Source organism: Mustela lutreola, chromosome 7 (genome assembly GCF_030435805.1).
Source record: "Mustela lutreola isolate mMusLut2 chromosome 7, mMusLut2.pri, whole genome shotgun sequence".
NCBI lineage: Eukaryota > Metazoa > Chordata > Mammalia > Carnivora > Mustelidae > Mustela > Mustela lutreola.
This window is the reverse complement of record NC_081296.1, coordinates 28,036,188-28,054,444: the sequence shown is the minus strand read 5'-3', so window position 1 is coordinate 28,054,444 and position 18,257 is coordinate 28,036,188. Positions and strand designations below refer to the sequence as shown.

General features: G+C 44.1%; 1 protein-coding gene and 1 pseudogene across 1 annotated transcript in view; one reads left to right on the top strand and one right to left on the bottom strand.

Moving 5' to 3' along the window:
- Positions 1-18,257, top strand: part of OTUD7A (OTU deubiquitinase 7A) — a 365,641-nt gene that overhangs the window by 267,783 nt on the left and 79,601 nt on the right. The window contains exons 5-6 of the mRNA XM_059180212.1: positions 10,858-11,040; positions 16,858-17,076. Of these exons, the coding sequence (XP_059036195.1) occupies positions 10,858-11,040; positions 16,858-17,076 (402 nt within the window). The remainder of the gene's footprint in view (positions 1-10,857; positions 11,041-16,857; positions 17,077-18,257) is intronic.
- Positions 10,725-10,803, bottom strand: LOC131837362 (U4 spliceosomal RNA; annotated as a pseudogene).

Sequence of the window (18,257 nt, the reverse complement as noted above, 5' to 3'; positions counted from 1 at the left end):
TTGCCTTAATGGACAAGGTCATTTCACTTCCAGGTTTATCCATGTGCTGTCTTCTTCCCAACATACTTCCACTGCTCCTCCTGCTCCTGATTCTTTGCCAGAATAGCTTTCATACTTCCTTCATGTCTCAGCCTAAATGAGAACACTTCTGATCATCCCCTAAGTCTCAAGTTATATCCCGTCCTGGGTACCCTGTCAGACTCATGGCTAACTCCCAGTGTAGACCTCTCCTGTCTCTATTTTTCTGTATTAGTTGGGGGGTAGCTGGCAGTAATCTTTCCAGATTCTTATTCAGGCTTTTTTCCCCCCTCACTCAGCATTCTTGGCAATTGAGCTTTTTATGCTTTTTACCTCATGTTTGCAAGATGATTGCCACAGCTCCAGGTAATATGTCTGCATTCCAGTCAGTAAGAAAAGGGAATAACAGCACAGGTCAGCTCTCCTCTTAAGTCTACATTCCTTTAAGTCAGAAGTAAAAATGTCTTTCAAATACCTCCTAACAGAGTTTGACCCATATCTGAACATTGAGGAATGACAACATCTAGGGATTTAATGAAAGAGGAAGAGGTGCTGTTAAAAGGACAGGAGTAGAGCACCCATTGGGGGGGGGGGAAGGATGACTAGGGGAGTGCAATATCTTAGAAGTAAGAGAATGGCAGTCACTGTGTTGTACATTAGATTCCTCCCCCTTTCCTCCCCCCAAAAAGGGGAGTAAATTAAGGAGGAGAGAGAGCTTTATTGGTGGGGGACAGAGAAATGACCTTGGCTTTATCTATACCAAGCTTTTTGGTAATCTTGAAAAGAGCTGCTTCAGTAGAAAGTGGATCACAAAGACCATTTTGCCATGGGTCAAAGAGTGATTGTGCATAAATATATTTTCTCTTTCAACATTTGTTTAAATTTGCCACACCTACCAGCCTCTATTGCTGCCAATAGAATGCAATAATACCAGTGTCTTTTTTGAGTTTTCAACATCAAAAATATCAAAATATCAGTCATATAGTTTTGTTATATTATTATCATATCTGTTATATTTGCACAAGCATCTGGTGAACTACAACCTATTGCAAGATTAGTTGAGCAAGGCTTCGGGCTGATTTCCTTCTCCACATTTCTATAAAAATAAACTAATTAAAACAGCCTTACAAATATCAGCTAGCTAAGAAGTCCAGTTCTTTCAACTGGTTCTTTCTATTTCCATCTGTATTTAATAGCCAGGAAATTCAGAATTGTTGCTGTCAGTGGAAATGAGATGCAGACTTCCAATTCTGTAGTTATGGCACCCTACATATTAAGGGAAAGTTCTCACTGGGATGCACTTCAGGTATTATTTAAACAATGAAAGTATTGTTTAATCCTTTTTAAAAAATTAGACATTTAGTTTTATTCACTGTTTGTTTTCTATAACTGATTTATTCAAATAGTTTGAAAACTCAAAAGAGGAAGACATTGACAATATCTTACCACCCCCGTCCCCTGTCCCCGACTCTTTTTTATTTTTTTAATATTTTATTTATTTGTTTGACAGAGAGAGATCACAAGTAGGCAGAGAGGCTGGCAGACAGAGAGAGAGAGAGAGGGAAGCAGGCTCCCCGCCAAGCAGAGAGCCCGATGTGGGACTCAATCCCATGACCCTGAGATCATGACCTGAGCAGAAGGCAGAGGCTTAACCCACTGAGCCACCCAGGCGCCCCCCCCCCGTCCCCCACTCTTGATCACCACCTGTGCTAGTTTTTTATTTACCCTTCTGGTCTTCGCATACGCAGATGCAAGCACGCACTTATTTGTGTATATTAATATAGAGAGAGAATGTATATATTCGTTATTCTGTCCTTACTCAAAAGTAAGATTATGAATATTTAACACCTTCCTTATTTCACTCCCAGATGTGTGCTAGAGTGCAACGTTCCATGGCAGCTTCGTCATTGTTTCATGTACTAGCATATTATGTTAAGTGGAGTGTAGTTTATTTAAATAATCTTCCATACATGGACAATTAGCTCGTTTCCATTATTTTGCTGTTGTAAATGATGCTGCAATGACTATATTGTACATACCTCCTTTTATGTGTATAGGTATTTCTCTAGGGCAAAAGCCCAGAAGTGGGGTGGCTGGGTCACAGGATAAGTACATTGTGATTTTGATGAATACTGGGAAATAGCCTTGTGTGAGGGTTTTATCATTCTGTACTTTTAGCAGCCGGGGGATGAGCGAGCCTGTTTACTAACAAACTTGGTAACCAGGTGGGTTCCCAAATTTTGCACTCACCACTTTGATATGTGTAAAATGGTTTCTTGGCGTATTTGGTTTTTTGGTTTTAGGGTTTAAAAAAATGTTTTTATGTATTTTTGTATGGGAGAGAGAAAGAGAATAAGCACAAGTGTGGAGTGGGGGGGCAGAGGGAGAAGCAGAGTCCCCACTGAGCAGGGAGCCTGATGTGGGGACTCCATCCCAGGACCCTGGAATCATGACCTGAGCTGAAGGCAGACACTTAAGCAGCTGAGCAGCCTGGGAGCCCTCTTGGTGTATTTGTGATTTGCATTTCTTTTGTGAGTGAAATTAATCATCTTTCCATATATTTAAAAGCCATTTATAATTATTTTCCAATGAAATCTTTGTTCATGTCCTTTGCTTGTACTTCTGGGTTGTTAATCTATTTTCCCCCTTACTGGTTTCTGGGCAAACCACATATGCATGCACTCTGAACTCCGGAGAAAACAGAGGATGTGGCATATGCTCCTGTGCTCAGATCCTTTTGTCAGGGGGTCCAGGCACTCCTGCCAGGGTGGGGAGCAGAGAGTGACACTGCTGATGACTCACAGCTGACTATGTCTTCTGGTGTGACCCCCAGGGGAAGGAAGTCACTTCATCTAAGACTCTCCCTAACTGGGGGCAGCACCGCCATGCAATGCATTCTTTATATCTGGGCCCTTTACTATAATACAGATTCGTCTGGAGGGCCATCCCTTTTCCTGTGCTGCCAGTCAGTTCAGGGAGGACCTCAGTGGCACCTTCATGACCTTCATGGTGGATCTGCTGCTTCCCCCCTGCCCATGCCCCGCCCTCTGCCCCATCCACACTAGCCCTCCTGCGTGCATGCCCCTTCCTTAGACTTAGATTTTCTCAGTCTCTGACCTGCCTCAGAGATGACTCCTGGTATGTGATACAAAATGCAGGCCTTTCCCCAGATCAGTATATCTGTTTTGACATTGCAAATGTGTTTCAGTCTCTCTGGGACTTCTGTTATGTTCCATGGCTTTATTCGGTTGTTCATATAAACAGGAGAGCCAGTTCCCTGTGTGGGAGTGCCCCTCCCTCCTGACTGCTCCTTTGGTTTAGAGGGTCCCTGGTTATTCTCGCTTAGTGTTTCAAATGACTGTTATAACCAGCTTGCCTGATTCCAAACCCTGCTTATATTTTTTATAGGGATCATATTAAATTTTTAAGTTAGATGAGGAAGAAATGATGATATTGACCCTGCCATACTAAGAACATAGTGTGTTCAGTCCTGCTTTGTGCCTTGAGAGACAGTATAAGTGTTCCACATAGATGTTCTACATATTTCTTTTAAATTTATTTCTCAGTATTTTAAAAAAGGTTTTATTTATTTATTTGACAGAGAGACAGCAAGAATAGAACACAAGCAGGGGGAATGAGAGAGGGAAAGCAGGCTTCCCACTGAGCAGAGAGCCCAATATGGGGCTCAATCCCGAAACCCTGGGATCATGACCTGTGCCGAAGGCAGATGCCTAATGACTGAGCCACCCAGGAGCCCCTATTTCTCAGTATTTTATCTTTTAGTTGCAGTTATGGAATTGCATGATGAAATACTTCCTTCCATTATGTCATATGACTTGTTTTTGTTTATGCAATTTTTCCAAGATTTTATTTACTTATTTGTCAGAAGGAGAGAGAGAGAAAGCACAAGCAGGGGGAGTGGCAGGCAGGAGAAGCAGGGTTCCCACTGAGCAAGGACCCTGATTTAGGACTTGATCCCAGCACCCTGGGATCATGACCTGAGCTGAAGGCAGATGATAAACCAGCTGAGCCACCCAGGCATCCCCAGGCTATTTTGTGTGTGTGTATGTTAATTTTACATCCTGTGGTAGTCATTAGCACTGTTCAAGGACAATGTTCCGCAGTCTAACTCCCCCTTGTGGGTCCTTGGGAGAACTGCCCCTCCTGGCTCCTGTGGTTGGATGGGACCCTGTGGCTAGTTTGAGCAGTGGGTTGGGAACAGAAGTCAGAGGTCACAACTGGGCCAGAGTATTTGATTGTTAATGGGAGAAAGTCAAGGGATTTTTGTCCCTCTGTCATACTGATAGGAAGTTTTTAAGACTGACTTCCTCCTGAATCCCGAAGCGAGAAGATGTGACAGAGCTCAGCCAACCTTCGGCCAACCTATGGCTTGAGCAAAAAGCAAGCCTTCGTTGTAATGGCCTCAAGAGTCTAGAGGCTGTTTATTCCCACATTATAATCTATTCCTGCTACTTATGGCATTCTCTTGTTAATAGTAAATTCCAGTGTTTCATGGCAATTTCCGCTTTGTAAAATTTTCTACTTTTCTATTTAGTATGCATATATTCATACTTCTTATGTCTTCTGTTTTAATATGTATCTGAGATTTGTTCTAACAGGTCTGGTAAGACACAGGCATGGAAATCAGTGTCACAAAGGAACAGGAGGCAGGCCACAAGGGCCACACAGAGGAGTATCAGGGTCAGTCAGGAGACACACAGAATGGGGAAAATACGAGCAAGAACCTTTAGTGTGGGTTCTGCAGGAAGAAAGAGGTAAGGCAGGGTAAGCAGGGTAAGTAGTTTTAGAATTGGCTAGATGGGCTGGAGAGGCTGTCCCAAGTTGTACCTGGCTGTGGGAAATCAGCATGGGGGAGCATTTGCCCTGACTATGAAAGCCTGATCATACGTGGTTGGGGTGAGGGGTTCAGATTGGCTGGTTTGCACATAAAAGACACACTTGCAGGGAGGTAGTTTGCCCTGAGTAGGACAGTCCCCCCCAGGTCATCAAGACCTCAAAACTACAGAAAAGAAAGAGCATAATCAATACATCTCCATTATTTGAACACTTTAGGGTTATAAAGTGGCCTTCCTCATCTTAAATAACTCTTTTTGGCCTGAATTTTACTTTGTTTGATATAAGATCATGTCTCCTATATTGCTTTTTGTTTTTTTTGTTTTATCTTTGCGTGTTAAACCTGATACAGGTTTAACTATCCTTCCCTCTTAGTTGCAACTTTTCTGAATCACTTTGCTCTAGATAGATCTCATATATACAGCAAATAGTTAGACTTTGCTTTGTGAGATAATATGAAAAACCTCATATTTAAATAGTTGCATTAAGTCTGTTTAAAGGTATTGCTCTGACAGATATGGTGGTTCTTAATTCTATCATATTGTCTTTTCTATTTTTATATATAAATATTTCAAATGTCTTTCAATATATTTTGTTAGGTTCTTCTTTAAAATATATTTCTAATATTTAGAAAAGTTGCATTTTTTATCTAGTGACTTACTTTTTAAAATTCTACCTTTGTGTAACATCCTGTTTTCTTTTCTCTTTAGACCATATTAGTTCTTACAATCTGCCCCAGCAAAATTAGCTTGTATCTTCTTCTTCCTCCCTCCTCTCTTTATCTATCTCTTGCCATCCAATTAAATCAGTAGTATATCTTTTATCTGGTTTTGGCATTCATCTCTGTACTATTAAAAATGTTTATGTATTTATATTTAATCTTTCAACTTTAAATATTATTATTTTGTGTTCCCATGTAGCATAGCTAAGGGAACTGTTAGTTGATTCTACTTTCTGCCTTCTACCATTTTGCTGACTGTATCATTTTTGCTCAGCAATCTCAGCAATCTCCTCTTTCAATTGTATCTGTACCTTTGCTTTTTCATAGTGGTACAGTTAAATAAATTTACTACTGCCTGGCTGTCCCTTTGCCAAACTCCCATTCATCTCTTGACTAGCTGGAGCCCAATCTCTAGTAGTTTTCTCAAGAAAGATCTATTTGAATAGTAGTTCCTGGACTCATACACATTTAAAATGGTTTGTCGGCAGCCTCTGTAAATGAAAGGATAGCCTCTATGAGTATAAAAATTTCTTAGCCCACATTTATTTCTCTCTTACAGTATCTTGTACATGTCACCCACTAACTTCAGGCTTTGAATGTGGTTGCCAGGAAGTATGTTAATAGCCCAATTTTCTTCATTTTTTTGCTTAAACATTCAGATAAAAAATATACTCAGTATGAAAAATATATATATTATTCAATACAAAATAATTTTATAAGGATATATCTTGGTATTGATTATACTAAGAGAACCTCCTTTTATGCAGTGTGCCTTTTAATATATGGAATCAAATCTTTGCATCAAAAGCTTGTTTTTTAAGATAGTTTTTAAATTCTTTTTTTTTCTATTATTTTAGATTTCTTTTTTTTTTAAAGATTTTATTTATTTATTTGAGAGGGAGAGAGAAAATGAGAGAGGGAGAGCGTCGGAGGGAGAAGCAGACTCCCTGCTGAGCAGGGAGCCCAATGCCAGACTCGATCCCAAGACTCCGGGATCATGACCCGAGCCGAAGGCAGTCACTTTACCAACTGAGCCACCCAGGCGCCCCTATTTTAGATTTCTTATTTTAGGCTCTAGTTATGCATATATTGTGTGCCTTTCACCTGTATTCTACACCTACCATTTCTCTGTAAATTTTTATTTTTGTTTCACTTTTTCCACTTTATTTATTTTTCATTTTCTTGTAATGATTTGTTTATTTATTTTAGAGAAAGAGAGCACAGGTATGGGGAAGAGCAGAGGGAGAGGAAGAGAATCCTCAAGCACATGCCCCACTGAGTGTGGAGTCCCACAACGGGCTTGATCCCACGACCCTGAGATCATGACCTGAGCCAAGATCAAGAGTTGGACACTTAAACAACTGAGACAGCCATCTGCCCCTATTTTTCACTTTTACGGTCCTTACTGTGCTATCTGTGGTCTGTTTTTTCTTTGCTCTCTTAAAATTTAACTTCATTTCAAAAAGGATTCTGATTGTTTTTTGCTTTTTCTCCTGAGTTTAGTCAGTTCCCATTTCACATCTTCCTGTGATCTCCTGCATCTCTGCTTTATAGACCCAGGTTCGAGTGAACTATAGCCCCCCAAAAGCTTGAAAGACCCGGATTTGAATCTCAGTTGCCACTTACTAGCTGGATTTCAATCATAAGCCATAGAAGTTAGACGTAGCAGAAACTTAACAATGAATGATCATAACACCAACCACTATGGTGTTATGATCTTTACCAACATGACCTCCTAGTCTCATTTAATCCTCCTAAGAATTCCCATTAGATGGATTTTACTCTCCCCAGTTGTGCAGAGAAGTAATCTGAGGTTTCACATGGTGAAATGTTATATTCTCTCTCACAGAAGTCGCTACAAGGCAAAGCCAGGGCTGGACCCAGGCCCCAAAGCCTGTGTTCGTGACTGTTCCCCTGGACCAGTTCCTTCTTTGAAATGAATGCCCCAGCTTCAGAGGCACATACTCCCCACCATGATCACTCAGCCTATCGATTCCATATGGGCCTCAGCCCATCCATTGTGGTGGTGAGGCCATTGTGGTCCTCTGGGCCCTTCCTGCTCCTCCTGAATCTGGGTGACATCCGTTAGAATTCTTTGAGACTTGGAATGGAAAACAAAGGAGAGCTTGAGTCATATGATCTCAGACCCCCCAAAGCCCACTTCCGGGCCACCAGGAGCCCACCCGATCCCTGTCCCCTAGATTTCCTGTTTTTAGATACAACCTGTACAACCTGTCAATACTAAGCTAACCACAGAGGCCTTCCCGGTCCACATGTCTATAAATCACCATTTACAATCCTGGTCTTCCCGAGCTGCCATCTTGGGAATTGTACAGAGTAGGAAGCCATCTTGAGGGCCTCCGACTCCCTCAACAATTAATGAATGTGTCTGTCGTCTGTCTTGTTTTCTTCCCATGTCAACGGCCTTTCCACATTTATGGACACTGAAGTACTGACTCCTTGAGGAATTCTTTAAAACTTCTAAAGGGAGTGTTTGGGAGCTAGGCTTCTGTGACAGTGCCGCTGCCCCTCCTCTCTTCCCTCTTCATTCTCATTTAACGGTTAATGAATTTCTGTGATGAGATGCAGCACAAGGAGGACCAGATGCTGCCTGGTTAAGAATACAGGGCAGGTGCGCAGCAAAGTGAGCATGAGTGTGGGACAGCAACAGGAGAATGCAGGGTGGTCACAAGCAAGCCAGAGAATCAGCAGTGAGGAGTCCCAGAACACACGGTCCTTCCCCAGTGGTAGGACACCTGCCTCGTCAGTGTGTCCAAGTTGATCCACTAACAGGTGTGTGAATGGGAACACACCCGCGTCCTGCAGGACAAAGCTGCAGCACTGGCCCTCGGGGGCCTACTCTCACAGTTGGGCCCGAATACCTTATAGTGGGGACAGTGGATGGGGGTTCTGAGAAGGGTGGGGAATAGACAGAAGCAGCAGAAGAGGCTCTTTCCACTGGGCATAAGAAGCCCAGTGGAGCGGGAGGGGGCTGGCTCCCCATATCAGTGCCCTGCCAGCAGGATTAGGGTCTACAGCTCTGCCAGGACCAGGTTTTGTGTGCTGGGCAGCCCTGCATGGGAGATGCAGCTCGGGCCGGGAGGACAGATTAGAGGGTTCACATGCAAACACCATGATGTAGCAAATGAGGAACTGCAGGTAAATGCCGTAATCAGTCTATGTGTCACTTTCTGTCTGTGATACACCATAACAGTGCCTGTTCGCTGTTGAGGCCTGGGGATGATGATACTCCTGGCTGCACCTGGAGCTCCTCAGGTGCCCCCCCCCCCATGGGATGCTTCCCTGTTCTCCCATCCCTCTTCACAACCAGAATTCGTCGTGCTGATGTTACTGCTAACACACACCTCCGTGCCGGAATGTCTGCATTTTTTTAAAAAAGATTTTATTTATTTATTTGACAGATAGAGATCACAAGTAGGCAGAGAGGCAGGCAGAGAGAGAGGAGGAAGCAGGCTCCCTGCTGAGCAGAGAGCCCGATGTGGGGCTGGATCCCAGAACCCTGGGATCATGACCTGAGCCGAAGGCAGAGGCTTAACCACTGAGCCACCCAGGTGCCCCAGAATGTCTGCATTTTGTGATAGGAACTGGCATCAGAAATGCTCCTCCTCCACCTCCCCTCTCAACCTTCCTCCTCCATGCAGCTTTGACCCTCCTCTGGGTATTGCCTTAGAGCCCGACCGTGCCTTGGAGCAGGGTTCCTCTCACATTATCACCCCTGCTCAGACATGATTTCCCTAAAGGCCATTCCCATTAATGCCCGTTTGATAGTCACTCTCCCTTAGACTTGAAAATGCCAGGTTTTGATCATGTGGGTAGTATGTGTGCTCTGTGATTATTAGTCCCATGTGAGAGCACAAGTATGTTCTGACATTTCTGCTTCAGTTTCCTTTCCCCAAACCAGCCCTGTTATTGCCACCACCCCAGGCCCATGGCCACAACCACCACCCTCCACGTCCGCTGCTAACCATAATCAGGCTGCATTACACCAGGACCCCCTATTTATTATCACTTAAAAAACACCAGCTCCTGCTGTTTTTTTCTGTTGTGTGGCCCAGATTAGTTTTCTTTTCTTACCCACCCAGATGGTACAAAGATGCTACTATTGCATCTTTGTTAGCTGACTATGAAGGGGGGGGGGAAATGTGATTAAATTACAAATGGCCGTATGATGTCTGAGACTATCAAGTCTGCACTAGATGTGGAAGGAACAACAAAAAAAAAGTGATGTCCCTATATTTTACACATCCAAAGCCTCATGATATTGTATATATACGTAATCCAGCATATAATTAGGTCAATACTGTTAATACCTGCACTTTGAAGTTAACCGGGAAAGGGTAAGATTTTATTTGCTCTTTAAAATGAAAGCGAAGCTTTTAATTCTTTGTCTTCAAAAAGCTAATGATGCCTGATAAATGGGACACAGTATGCAGTGTCTCTGTCCCTCCATTAGAAGGCCGTTGACTCAGACTCAGAATTAGAGCCCCACGGAGTACCAGCCCCCACAACAGCTCTCCCTGGTGTTGCAAAGAGTCCCCTTCATCACCCTACACCCATCTCTGTGCCCAGGGGCCCTGTTTAGAGCTGTCCCAGGCCAGGACCCCAGTCCCCAGGAGCATCTCACCCAGTTCAGGGTCAGAGGTCTGAAGACTGCTTCCTACTAAGTCTTTTACACAGAGAATGACTCTCAAGCTTCTGCTTTTCCCATATGAACCTTAGAAAGAGAACTAAAACTATAAGCAAAAGCCTAGAGAAAATTTGGGTATTTTTTTTATTGGTTGTTTTTGGGTTTGTTGTTGTTGTTGTTGTTTGTTTTTTGTTTGGCGGGGGGGCGGGGTTAGTTTATATTTTGCTTCCCTCCAAGAATACGCTACCTCTACAAGTTGATTTTTCAAAGGGGTGGAGGAAAGCAGGATAATTAGGAACATAATGTTTTGACACGTGTGTGCATGAAGCTGAAGGCGATGAGAATAAATACAGTCACATATTTCGGATGGACGTCAGTTGCAGGTGTGAACCCCTACTTACACATCAGGCCATTTACCCCTCTGAAAATACGAGCATCACTGGTGGAAAGTTCATTACTGAACGTGCTGAGGAGGAGCCCTTCTTGCACAGTTTTTTTCAATTAGCAATAATTGCGCCTGGAATAAACCTCATTGGCTACGATACTGTCACTGCGCAAAGCTCGCACAGTTTTTTTCTACAATGAGATCCTTAATATTGTCATTTCTTGGCCATAGGCAAAAACTGGGACCTGACCGCCGCTCTGAGTGACTATGAGCAGCTCCGACAAGTGCACACAGCCAACCTGCCACATGTGTTCAATGAGGGCAGGTGCCCCAAACAGCCAGAGCGAGAGCCGCCCCAACCCAGCCACAAGGTGGAGCGGCCCTGCCTGCAGAGACAGGACGACATTGCCCAAGGTACCTGGTGAGGGGCTGAGCCCAGAACGGCTTCCCCAGTGTGCTGTGGCTTGCATGGGGTGGCAGGGATGGGGGTGGAGGGCGCAAAGGACCTGGCAGGGGCATCACCTCTGGGCCGCAGGCAAATCGATCTGTGCGCCCTCATCAAACTGAGATGTGCACCACCACTTCGGTTTCAGGCTCCTCCCTCTGCCTCAGAGAAGCCAGAGGAGGAGTCCAGTTGCCCAGGACCCCACGTGATTAAAGGGGGACACTCCTCCTGGAGTCTTAGTCTCTCCATGCCAATGCCCTCTAGTCCGTTCACTTAGTTCCTACGTAGCGTGGTCTCCGGATCTGCTCATCATCAGTTCGTTGCTCCACGGGCTCCCTTTCCTCTATTCTTTTTCTTAATTACAGAAGTCAGATGTGTTTATCCCGATGAAAGAAACAGTACAAAGATATAGAGAGAGAACTTAAGAGTTTTCTTCACTCATCTCAGAGCTCACTGATGTAATAACCAAAGATTATGTCTTCGTCTGTCCCCTCCTTGCTTTCCGTGTGCTCTTTCAAAATGCATCAAGGTCAAATGCATATGATGCTTCTCAAATCACTTTTTTCTGGGAACACTGAATCATGAGTAGAGTCTCAATATTTTATTCCACAACCTACAGTAATATTTAAACCACTCCGGTATGAATGGTTATTCTGGGTTTTCTTGGGTTTTGTGTTTTGCTTGTTTTCAATACTACTAACAATGCTAAAATAAACAACCATATGCCTGTGATCTTAGATACTAGTGTTGTATTTCTCTAAGTCAGTGTTCCCAGAGTGGATTTGCTGTGCCAGTACCTGTGTGTCTTTAATTCAGTAACTTCAGGACTTTTTCAGATGCATTTCTGCTGGCAATGTGTGAAATGAGGTATCTCCCTCCACTCTTGCTAGCACTGAACGTTTTTGTGGTGGCTTTACGTTGCTTTTCTACTGTGAAGGGTGGAAGAGGGTGTCTTGTTTTAACTTTCATCCTGTCATTTGTTAGTTAGCCAGCTGGATTTTCCCTTCTGCAACATGCCTGTTCTCATACTTTGCCCATTTTTCTGTTGATTTTTTTTTTTTCAGTTTTCTGATCGATGTGTAGCATTCTTTGTGGTTAAGATTAGGGACATGTATTTTTACATATGTATATGTCTTTCGCAGGATATCATTTGCTTTATGACTTTGTTTACAGAATATTCTGCCACACAAAATGTTTATATTATTATGCATCCATGGCTGATAGGAGTCCTCTTTCACTTTGGAAGGTCTACCGGAGTACACAGTTACTGGAATGTGTCCCTGTATTCGTTTTAAAATTTTGTTCATAGGTCTTTCGATTGATTTGAAATTTTTATACAAAATAGGAAAGAATCTAGTCTTGCTTTCTTCTGAATCAAGAATGAGTTACTCTAGCACATATATTGAATAAAACATTCTTTACCCACTGAACTAAAATGCCAAAGTTGCCATGTATTAAATTCCCAAATATATTTGGATCTATTTCCAGACATTGTCAATACATGTGGTCACTCGTCCTGTTACCTTAACTCTGGTAGTCCATTTACTATAATTTTTGTTAAGGAACTTCTTTCATGGTATTCTTTTCCAAAGTTTTTTCACTATTTTGGGGCATTTTATTCTTTTTTTTTTTTAAGATTTTATTTATCTATTTGACCGAGAGATAGAGAGCACAAGTAGGCAGAGCTGCAGGCAGAGGGAGAGGGAGAAGCAGGCTCTCTGCTGAGGAAGGAGCCCAATGTGGGGCTCAGAACTAGGACCCTGGGATCATGACCTGAGCTGAAGGCAACCGCTTAACCAACTGAACCATCCAGGCACCCATGGGGCATTTTATTCTGCCATGTAAACCTTAAGCTTGGAATTCCGGTTGGAATTGGATTGAATTTTTATTTTAAGAATAATTGGCATATTATCATATTGTTTTCAATTCTAAGATTTTAGACCTAGAGAAAAGCGACTTACTTTTTCCATATTTATGTTTTATGTAGTGATTTACATAAATTCTCTTATAATACTAATCATTTTTTTCTAAGAGAGCATCTGGGGTTTTCTAAATATATATATATGGCTGCTCCTGCTCTTTTTGACTGGCAGCAAACCAACCAACCCATTATTTTATCCTCACATTGAGAATGCTGGAAGGACCCTTCTCTCTGCTTCCAGAGAGGTTGATGGATTCAGAACCTAATAAATGTAAGTGAAAAACTAAGTCTGTCACATAATTCCATTAATTACGTTTTTTGAACAATCCTATGTACTTTTTATAAAATAGAAATTATAGTTTCTGAATTAGATACCCGTACCCTTTGAGTTCTTGAAATCATAGTGCATACATTTACATGGAAAATTAATGATCCATATTATAAATTGGGGGTCAGCAAGCAATGGCCCATGAGCCCACTCTGGCTACCGTCTGTTTTTTAAATAAAATTTTTATTGAAACACCCTCTTGCCCATTCATTTATACACTGGCTATGTAAGCTCCGGCTTATAAAGCCTAAAGTATTTATATCTGCCCCTTTCAGAAAGACTTGTGCACCTGTTCTTAAAATACCTAGGATTTGTTTTAATCAGATATGATGAGATATGCACACATGGAAAAGAATATCATGAAGGAAGTTGTTATACTCACAGTTCCCAAAAAAGCAGGAGACATGGCATGGCACACCATGCAGGACCACATGGGGAAGGACCAAGTGTGGTCAGGAGGCAGAAAGGACTGAGAAGGAAAACATGGACATGAACTTTTATTGTGATTTCCTTGGAAAAGGCAAGAGAGGATGAACAGACTTAGGATTGGCAAGACTGAATAAGTTCAGCAAGCTCTCTGGGGCTTAGAAGCTATCCCCGGTTGTCTTGTACCTTGCCCCCGGTCGCAGAGAACTATTGCTTGCTGGAGTGTAAGAACCAGAGAGAAGAGGTGGTTCAGAGTGTGGCCTCTGGATTCATTGGTTTGCATAGAAAAGGCATGCTCCTTTCCTAGGAGTCATTGGCTCTCAGAATTAGCTACTCCTAGTAAGGAGAGTCCCTCCACACTCAGGGATGCCCCAGATGCCAGAGTATCAAGAATACAGAAAACACGAAAATACAGTTAAAACAGCTCCCCTGGCCTGAATAACATCAGTATGAGTTGGTTTTGTCAATAGTTGCAGAATTCTGTGTGTTTCACTGTGTTTTTATTTAATATCTGTATTTCTCTAGAGTATAACTCTGAGCATGGTCATTCCCATAAAACAATTCATTTATACCTCTCAAAGAAGGATCACTGAGTTCATGTTTAAGTAATCAGTGTGTGTGTGTGTGTGTGTGTGTGTGTGTCTGTGTGTTATTACATATAGACATTCATGGAGATGGTGGTGAGCAAGTGTTAGAATTAGGAGCATATGTTTCTCACTATATGAGCTTTAACATAATTTACTTTTAGTTCAAAAGTTTTTTTCTTTTTTAAGATTTATTTATTTATTTGAGAGAGACAGAGAGAGAGCAGAGGGAGGGGCAGAGGGAGAGGGAGAGAGAATTATTAAGCAGGTTCCCCACTGAGTGGGGAGCACAACGAGCATCTCAATCCCAGAACCTGAGATCATGACCCAACCCGAAACCAAGAGTTGGACACTCAACTGAATGAGCCACCCATGTGCCCCCAAATGTTTTTTCATTCAGACCCCAAATAGTTACTATGTGGAACTATTTAATAGCATCGTATTATACTATGAGTCACAATGCTCCTAAGGTCCTAATAGCATCTCAATGATTGGCAAAGAGGTACTAAGTGATAAGCCACGAAAGAGTGTGGATGACTGTGCCCAGCAGATTCCCACTATTGAGAGCTGCATCGTGAGTCTGCCCAGTGGACTATAACACCTTGGGTGTTAAGGAACGTCTGATGCCCATCTCCATCAGGTTCCCAGGGGGTGAAGCAGTTTCTACTTTCCCAGATACAGAAACAGTAGTCTGTATCAAGAAGTGAGACATCAGCATGGCTTGTGAGATCTGGAGAACATGGCAGAAGGACTCAGAGTCTCCTTCGCTCCTGCTCTCAAGACTGTGGACCAAGTGCAGGAAGCAATGGGGCCATCCCCAGTGGTAGACAAGCCAGGCCCTACATGCTCCAAGTCTCTTCTTTCTCATGGCCAGGGTGGTTTAACTTCTCTTTGCCTTTCCTCAAAATACAAAATAATGAGTCTTCATGGTCTCAGAATCCAACCGAAGGTGAATTAAAACTACTCATTTTAAAATACTCTCTCTGTGGGACTCACCATTCATTTTAATGCCCAGATACTTGAGGCTTCTGGGAATTGACTTTAAATTTAAAACCAACTTACCCTGGGATCAAAAGCCTTCTGTTTTTAGTCTGCTGTATCAAAATGATTTTGATCACATTTCTGTCCACTGCCCTTGCTCTTGGGGAAGTAAGGAGCTCCCATTCCAGATGAAGGCCCGAGCTTGGGCTTTCGGTGAGCACAGGTGGGCAGAGACATGCTTCCGATTGGCATCAGCATGGACACAGAGCCTGATTGGGGGGCAGGCTAATCTGAAATGAAGTGGCAGTCCTCATGACCCGAGTGGATACACTTGGGAATTTGATACAGGGCTTAGACAACACCCATTCAGACACCAGTCTGAATTTTGTTTTCCTGAGCAAATTAAAAGAGCACTTCTGCCTTGCTAGAAGAATTCTCCAGTATTACGACTATTGGTTGTAAAAAGAAAACGTCCCCCCTAACACCGTGATTTTAAGAATTCTTCTATTATGAAGGATGCCTGGGTGGCTCAGTCGATTAAGAATTCTTTTATTACGGTTAACATTAGCTATGAAGAGCAGGGCTCAAAAAACCAAGTGTCAAGAGAACAAAGACATCTGCTTTTTTGCTGCACGTTGGGATCTCGTGATTAACTCCCTCCCAGGGCAACAGCAGGTCCCTCAGAGGAAATCTGCCCTACACGTCTCACCCTTTGGCTGGAAACTCCAGGCAGAATAAGACCAGAGTAGATGGGCTCTTTTCGAGTGCAGGGACAATGTCAGACTGAGACAGAAGAAAAGCAGGGATGCCTGGGTGGCTCAGGTGGTTAAGCGTCTGCCTTCAGCTTAGGTCATGATCCCAGAGTGCTGGGGTCTAGCCCCGTATTAGGCTCCCTGCTCAGCGGGGAGTCTGCTTCTCCTTGCGAAGCTCCCCTCTACTCATTCGCTCTCTCTTCAAAATAAATAAAATCTTTATAAAAAGAAGAAGAGAAGCAGATGTGATGGCTTCGTATTTTTTTATTTGGGGCATATTCATCACATGGGGTATATCTATCAGAGTACCTTTAGTACAGTAACCTCTCTTATAATCCAAGCCACATGGGAAAGCCTGAAACAACTGCTTCTTGCTTTAAATGTAAGAATGTCTAAAACAAAGAGCAGTCTGGCTTGTGGCTTTCAGCCAAGCCCAGGGCAGCTCTGCTGAACTGAGTTAGATGTTACTTAAGACCCAAAAACGCTAGACCAGCTATCTTCCATGAGGCCGCTGTGTACGTGTGCGGTAGCCTTGCAACTCGCCTCTTTCTGAATGGTTTCCTGACTCAGAGTGAGTAAGCACCGTATGCCAGGTGCTGGTAATGTCAGCTCTGCGTCAGGGAGGTCTGCAGGAAGAGTGGCGGGGGTGCGGGTGAATGTGTGCGTGCCTGGGTGTATGTGTGTGCGTGTGGACTTGGGTGGGGGCATATGTGTGCACGTGCATGCCCGCACAGGCACATGCCCCCCCCAACTCCGTTCCTGTGGTCATCCTTCCCCCTCCCCCACCCTTGCAGAAAAGCGACTTTCCCGGGGGATTTCCCACGCCAGCTCGGCCATCGTCTCCTTGGCCCGGTCCCACGTGGCGAGTGAGTGCAACAATGAGCAGTTCCCCCTGGAGATGCCCATCTACACATTCCAGTTGCCAGATCTGAGCGTGTACAGCGAAGACTTCCGGAGCTTCATCGAACGGGACTTGATCGAGCAGGCGACCATGGTGGCTTTGGAGCAGGCAGGTGAGTGGTGGGTCCGGCAGGCCCGTGTGGCCTAGGCTCGGGGAGTGAGACTGGCCTGACGTAGATCAGTAGATCAGTGAGCAAGGGAGAGGCCTGTTGTGGCACCTCTGCAGCCACGCCCTGCTCCAGCCTGGGCCGGACAGACTAGTAGGGATCCATGACAATGTGGTTCTGAGACCTCTTGGGTTTTCCCTTTGCTCCCAGATCCCGCCTGGCTAGGCCGGCCCCCTCTAAGGAGAACGCTCTGTGGTTTTGCCTTATTTTTCTCCTGTTTCCATCTAACGTTCCCATGGGTGTCGAATGAAAGGCAGAAAGACCATGGGCTTTGAGAAGGATAGGAGACTGTCACTTCCTGGGGATAGGAGAAAGTTATGTAACCACCCTGAGTCTGTTTTCCTGCAAAGACGGGAAGACAGGTGGTGGCCCGGCGAAGCTCTTACATCTTGTGTGGCTGCCGTCTCCTGCCCTCCCGGGCTTCCCGGCCTCCTGGTTGAAGAGACACAAACACTGACTTCACCTTCTCTCTTCTTCTGAGGGTTTCTTCTGACATCCCAATGAGGAAGAGATTTGGGGAGCAAGCCAGGCTTGTCTTCTTTGGCGCTCCTAGGGACAAAACAGTCAGTGCAAAACAAATGTCTAAAACAGATGTAGGTTCTTCCTGAAACAGAGCAAATATCCTATCTTACTCATCACCGTTTTCATTATGTATCTTTGCAAAACCACATGTTCAGGGACTTCTCGGACATGCATCCAGAAGACTCGATGCCCTTCTCAGGCCCAGCATCCTCTCCCATGGGACCCCATCTGCCACTGTGGGTTGTCCGTGCACGAGGAGTGTGTCCTCACCCAGCTGGGCTGGGGAGCAAGGCTTTCTGATTCTGACTCTATGGTCAGCAGCTCTTCCCGGCTGCTGTGGGTTGGAGCCTCCATTTCAAAGGCCGGGTATATCGAGGGGCTCCTGTGTGGCCCCTCCCAGGAGAACAGGATGGGGAGCCTCTGACTGAGCATGGCAGAAAGGGTGTGTTCAGTCCTGCAGCCACGAGAAGTGCTCCGTCAGGAAATCAGGCTGGTCTCAGCCCTTCACCAAGACATAGTTGAAAATGCCCAAGCCTTTGGAGGGCTGCAGAAGACTCAAGAGAAGGATCTGTCGTTGGTATGATCTTGATCTTGACAGATGGACC